At 45.4% G+C, this 6,370-nt stretch overlaps 1 protein-coding gene across 1 annotated transcript; it reads left to right on the forward strand.

Moving 5' to 3' along the window:
* The first annotated feature begins 691 nt into the window (after positions 1-691).
* LOC133889367 (uncharacterized) lies at positions 692-5,738 on the forward strand. The gene is made up of 3 exons (XM_062329902.1): positions 692-1,315; positions 1,770-2,014; positions 5,224-5,738. The coding sequence occupies exons 1-3, from the start codon at positions 816-818 to the stop codon at positions 5,475-5,477; spliced, it is 999 nt and encodes a 332-aa protein (XP_062185886.1). The 5' UTR covers positions 692-815; the 3' UTR covers positions 5,478-5,738.
* The last annotated feature ends 632 nt before the right edge of the window (positions 5,739-6,370 follow it).

Raw genomic sequence — 6,370 nt, forward strand, 5'->3', positions numbered from 1 at the left:
GAATGAATCAAACAACGGCATGTTTTGGAGGTCAATTTTAGCGAAGCCAATGTTGAGAGTGTCAAAACATCAAAGCCATTAGTTTCGGATATCAAAAGTGCAATTTTCTTACATATGAATATGTTTAGTTGAAAAAAGATAAGCATTATACTTATTTATAACTTAACTTTTTATAATTTGATAATTATAATTATCAACAAATTATTCTAATTAGTACTAATCTTTACTAATTATAATTAATTATAACTTAACATGTTACTATTAATTACTAATTACTTATAATAATACTTAATTATGGTTAATAACACCTAATTGTAACTAATGCATAGCTAATTATTATTAACCTTACTAATACTTACTGATCATCACTAAGTATATGTTATTACAAAAGCTGACAGAGCTTGTACATGATCATTCGGCCAATTTTTATATATAAGATGGTTTAACGTTTTGACAAAATATTTCTAAAACCTATATCATTACGTACTAAATAAATTGGTATAGTTTATCTAACCAAATACAGATATGACTCCATATCCATCGTCGTGTCTGATACATACACCGCCTAAACCAAACACTACGTAAGGTCCGTCCACAATGAAGTTGCTACAGCATCGAACTGATCTGGACCGTCGGTTCGGGATCCAGCAGACCTAGTCCAATAACTGCTTACGTTAAACTAAGGCGCTTCCTTGCCCCGGACTGACATCAGAAGCCGATTAGACGAGCAATAAATCCCAAACCCACCAGCCGCCGCCGCCGCCGCTCTCCGTGACGCCGTGAGTCTCCCCACCGACCACCGCGGCACTACAACTATGATGGTCCCGCTCGACCCCGCGGGCAAGCCCACCTCGCAGCGCCGCATCTCGGAGGGCGACACCGTCGTGGTTTACGAGCGCCACGACGCGATGCGCGCCGTTGCCGTGCGCGCCGGCGGCGTGCTCCAGAACCGATTCGGCGTCTTCCGCCACGACGACTGGCTCGGCCGCCCCTTCGGATCCAAGGTCTACAGCTCCCCCGCCGCCGTCGGAGGAGGCAAGGGTGGCAGCGGCAAGGGGGGCGGCGCTAAGGGGTTCGTGCACCTCCTAGCGCCGACCCCGGAGCTCTGGACGCTGGTGCTCAGCCACCGGACGCAGATCCTCTACATCGCCGACATCAGCCTCGTCGTCGCCTACCTCGAGCTCGTCCCCGGCTGCGTCGTGCTCGAGTCCGGCACCGGCAGCGGCTCGCTCACCACATCGCTGGCACGCGCCGTCGCGCCTCACGGCCACGTCCACACCTTCGACTTCCACGAACAGAGGGCCGCCTCGGCCAGGTAAGCTAAAGACCCTGCTTGATATGAACTAATCTCTTTCGTTAAGGTTTTGTGTAAAGTGTCTTAACCTGTAAAAAGGATGTACAAAATCTTTCAGCCCGTGCATTTGCAGCATTCCAGCTCGTGGCACTTGCATTCAGTAGATAACGCGAAATAAAGTGTTCGAAGCATAAGACACTAGAATCACCTTTTCTGAAAAGCATTTGGGGATAATCTGGCGGTGAAGTCCGAAGCATACAAGAACCAAAATTTACTCTGAGAAAGAATGTTAAATCAATTTTGGGGTACAACTGGTCTTTGGGGTGATAGATATCTATGTCTACTCATTGTGGCACAACATGGGAGAAAGTTTCTTTTCTACAACAAATTATTTTCAGGGGAAACCATTGGTCTATACACTTTTTTAAAAGTTATTTGGTTGTGCTGTTATAATTTTACTTACTTTGGTAAATAGGGAAGACTTTGAGAGGAATGGCCTAAGCAGCCTCATCACGGTCAACGTACGGGATATACAAGGTGAAGGATTCCCAGAGCAGCATCGTGGTGTTTCTGATGCTGTCTTCCTGGACTTGCCCCAGCCTTGGCTTGCAATACCATCTGTTGGGTTGATGCTAAAGCAAGACGGAATTTTGTGCTCCTTTTCACCTTGCATTGAGCAAGTGCAGCGTGCTTGCGAAGCTATGAGACCCTGTTTCACAGGTTTTGTACATTCTCTGACTTTTCTGCCACTTTCGATACTAATCATGTTTCCTATGATACGAGTTCCACATGATTCATATAGTTGAGTTCCAGTACGTTTCACACAGTGATAAGAAAAGTAGGTCGCATTACAACTGTTTAGTTGCTTTACTTTGATAGATATCAGCGAGTTTATATTACCCACATAAACTTTGATAGTCCCAACTTAAGCCCTTGAAATATTTCCGAAGCCATAGGATTTAGTTCAAAATTGAACCTAATTTCGAAATTTCCTAGAGCAATCCTAATCTTCCAAACACCACTCGAACCGAGTATCCTACCCATTAGTCTCTTAGAACGAGAGCACATACTCCCCGAGTCTAGACTCCAATACTTATGTTATGTGGTGCACACCTTACACTCTTGAGACTGAGCATAGGCTCACTAAGACAAGTGTGACGATCAAGGTGATAAAACAGAAGCAAAATTGATAAAAAAAATGAAGGAACCTCAACGGACTGATTTGCAAAACCCCAAGAGTGCTCATGTAGGTAGGCAAGTCACCGCTATCCTATCTCACCTGAAACTGCATTCTGTTCCTGGATAGGATATGTTTTGCTTCTTGTATTTTTTGTTGTACAATGGCCTCTTCGGTGGTCGAGAGAAGTCATACCCTGTCCAAGCAAATCGCAAGACATCAGCCATGATTGCAAGGCTTTCCCCCTCCATTACAACCCTTTGGGTTCTTCTGATAAGCAGGTCCCTTGTGCTTTCTCTGGGTGCAGCTTGAACTAACTCCATTCTCCCAGTGTTACTTTATCATCATGAGCCTCAAATTTTGTGCCTTCAGAGCGTCAGTCTCTTCCATTATAAGAGTGAGGGGTCCTGGTACCCCTCACCACTAAGGAAAGGCAATTGAGGTTGTAATGTTGTACATGATATGCTGCCTTGGACATCTTACCCTGCTTACACTGAGAAGGCTGCAGGGCTTCTACAGACTTGACCCCTTGCCACCCCTCATATGATTTTGTCCATCCAGCTGATTGTTTACAAAAAGGGCCATCCCAGTACTAAGATCCGTTAAGTCAACAACTTCTGTAGGTGGCATTGCCATTTCTCACCAAGATTGAAATTCTGCTTCTGTCGAAGGTATAAAATATAGGTATCAGATCTCATACAGCACTCTGCTCCTGTATGCAGGGGCAGACCCATGAAGGGTCATGAGTGTACATATGTATACCCAAATTTTGTCGCAAATTGTTTTCTACATATAAGCTATCCACACGCGGCCGGCCTCGATGCGGCCCATCTGCACACGCAGGGCACTGTGCGCACGGCCTTGCGCATGACGCGCCCACGGACCACAGTCCACGTTGACTGCTAGCTAGAGAGCGCCAGAGCAGAGACACGATCATGGACAGGACGAACCGACGAAGGCACGAGCCCAAGAAGCCACAAACGGACGAACCGATAGGAGATGGAGGGCGAAGGTGGGAGGCGGCGTCGGCGCGGGTGAGATCAAAGTCGGCCAGGCAGGGGCCATGGGGCGCGGGTGTGCCACAGCTAGCACGGGCGAGATTGGTGCTATGGGGCTGTCGGGCCGTGGGTGTGGTGCGGCCGAGATCCAAGCCGAGGCGGGCGTGGCCGGCCCGGGGTGCAGGGCGTGGGTACGGTGCAGTGTGGCTGAGTTCCAGGCCGAGGCCGGCCAGGTAGGTGCCACCGCAGGGCGCGGGGGCGGCCGGCCGGGAGGGGACCACGCAGCGCGGGTGCAATGCGGTTGGCGCGGGCGAGTTCTAGGCTGGCCAGGCGAGGGTCGTGGGTGGTGGGCATGGCGTGGCCGAGATCCAGGCCGATGGCTCGAGCGCTCGAGGTAAATTAGTTGCAATCATGTGTGAGTAAACTTTTTGAAGCAATGGAGAGCTTCACTGCTGCCTGTACGAATGCATACAAGGATCTGCATCTTCGCACTGAAGAAGAGGACTCGACAACTTGCATGATCAACAACATTGTACATAGGAGCATGACAAACTCTTAATTCCAGTTCACAAACATCTGTGGGATGAATAATTGAATCTAGATGCGTGATACCGGGACATGGTTGATGTTACTCTCGGTGGAGCTCTGCTCCAGTTTTCTTTAGCTAGATACTGCCAATTAACCATGTGTTGAGCAACGGCAGTAGTAAGGTTAGAGTTTCAGCAGTTGTAGCACATTCAGGAATTCAGGAGTTGGTCCCCAGATCAATAGTATAGTTCTCTCTCTGTGTGTAAATCTTCATCAAGTTTTGTGGCTGCATTGCTCATCTAATAACTACTACACTTGAATCCCTGAATGTGTCTCACATTCACCATCTGATTCATACATATTTTCTGAAAATTCTACTTCAAGTTAAGTGAGTCCTTGCAGCAGTTTCATTAGTATGACCTAGCCAACACATCTACTTCAAGTAAAGTTGTATTGTAGTTTCGATTTTTAGTCCTCGTTATGAACAATTTGTACCTTTGATCTTGATGTTTTTAATATTTATGGTCATAAAAAAAATCAGCTATATATAATACCGTATGTACACCCAAGTTCAAAATCCTGGGCCCGCAACTGCTTGTATTGTCGCCCTTCCTCTATCCACCCATAGCAAATGGACATTCTACCTCTTGGGAAATACCTTTAGAGCACAATTCTAGTACTATACCACACAGGCAGAGGGATTGTGGCATTTTTGGTACCAAATGCTCACCTTAGTTTGTCACTGGAAATGCATAGTTCAGATACCTATAATACATAGAAATTTATGTTGGCTGGAGATTAAGGGAAATGTTATGTGGATACTTGAGTGCGTTGGGCCCGTAATACTTTAATATTGGTTTATGTCATGGTTGCATATGTAATGTATGCGCTCTCTACAATGTAGTGTGCGAACGAGAATTGAATAATTGCATATATTATACTTGCTGTCAGTATTTATGAATTGTAAAGAAATATGCCAGCTACCCACAGCGAGCTTGCATCATGAGCGTGAATAAATGGATGATTTGCATCTAAGCAAATGTCATTTCATAGAAATATTTATGTGTTGATTGGATTGGATAATATGTGTTTATAAATCATACTTTATACGGTTTAGGCTGCGACTTGGAACTGAAACACCTAGCCGCACATGGAGGCTGGGTTGTTGGACATACTCTAGAATCACCTTACCAATGAAGAGCTGACTGAATTGTATTTTTCTGCAGATATTAGAACCTTTGAAATTCTTCTCCGCACCTATGAAGTAAGAGATGGTTCTCTCAAGAGTGCCACTGCCAATGAAGATCCTACTGTAGGGCCTCTTCCACTGAAAAGAAAAAAAATTGCACAGCCCGGAGAAATCTCGGACTCACAGAAGAACTCCTGTGTTTTGGTTAGACCGTGCAGCACTGCTAGAGGACACACTGGCTACTTGACGTTTGCAAGGCTTCGCTTGTGCGGGAGCCAAACTGAATCTTAAAATAGGGGAGTGTAAGAATTAGCAGATGACAAATGGATAGGTAATTAGGCCCCAACTTTTATAGCAGTAAAATAGTTGTACTGGTCTGTTGTTATCTGCGAGGAAAATCCGGTAAGGAGAGGCCAAAGACTGTTGTTTTATCTACCCCCTTAGGTGTTGCTCACAGTAATTTATTTTTTGAATACTCCGCTCAGTTAATTTTGGCAGTTGCTAAACAACTTTTTTTTTCGTTGTTGAGTCCTGCAGACTCACTGCCATCTACCAAGTTTGCTGATTTTTCAAAATATGACCATGTTGTCAAACTGTGAAATTTCTTTCTTTAAGCTGACTCTGAAAGTCACATTGTTGTGTTACTTCAGTTACTCGATCAACTAGTTATATTATCTCGGACTATTACAAAATCGCTGCAGAACAATGTGAATATCTTCTGAAAATCTTGTTATCGTGTTACTAAAGTTATTCTCCAACAAGACCAGTGCTATTTTCTGGGATAGGGATGATAATTTATCCTGATTATTTATTTACCCGTGGGTAAATACTTGAATAGGGTAGGTAATATTTGGTACTCACGAGTACATTTATGGATGAAAAATACTACTCAACAAGTAAATAGGTACATGTATGAGTGTTTTACCCGCGAAATCTATATACCCGTATAGTTTCTTTGATATGTGGGTCTAAACCCTCCAACACCTATCTTCCCCCTCATCCTCTCACTCTCTCACCCTGCTAGCCACTCAATCTCCCTATCGCCCCCTCTGCAACCCTTGCCCCCAGCAAACTGCCCGCTGCATCGCCTCACGTCACGCCACCGTCCAGCCACGCCATCGCCTCATCTCATTGCACCGCCTCATCGCCTCGTCCTGTCGTGCTGCCCCACTGCCCCGTGTCAC

Source organism: Phragmites australis, chromosome 13 (genome assembly GCF_958298935.1).
Source record: "Phragmites australis chromosome 13, lpPhrAust1.1, whole genome shotgun sequence".
NCBI lineage: Eukaryota > Viridiplantae > Streptophyta > Magnoliopsida > Poales > Poaceae > Phragmites > Phragmites australis.

What these genes read in the sequence shown, in the direction of transcription:
- LOC133889367 (XM_062329902.1), top strand. Translation starts at nt 816, where the DNA reads ATGATGGTCCCGCTCGACCCCGCGGGCAAGCCCACCTCGCAGCGCCGC. An exon ending in CAGAGGGCCGCCTCGGCCAG is followed by an intron (nt 1,316 to 1,769) that starts GTAAGCTAAAGA and finishes TTTGGTAAATAG; the next exon opens with GGAAGACTTTGAGAGGAATG. An exon ending in TATGAGACCCTGTTTCACAG is followed by an intron (nt 2,015 to 5,223) that starts GTTTTGTACATT and finishes ATTTTTCTGCAG; the next exon opens with ATATTAGAACCTTTGAAATT.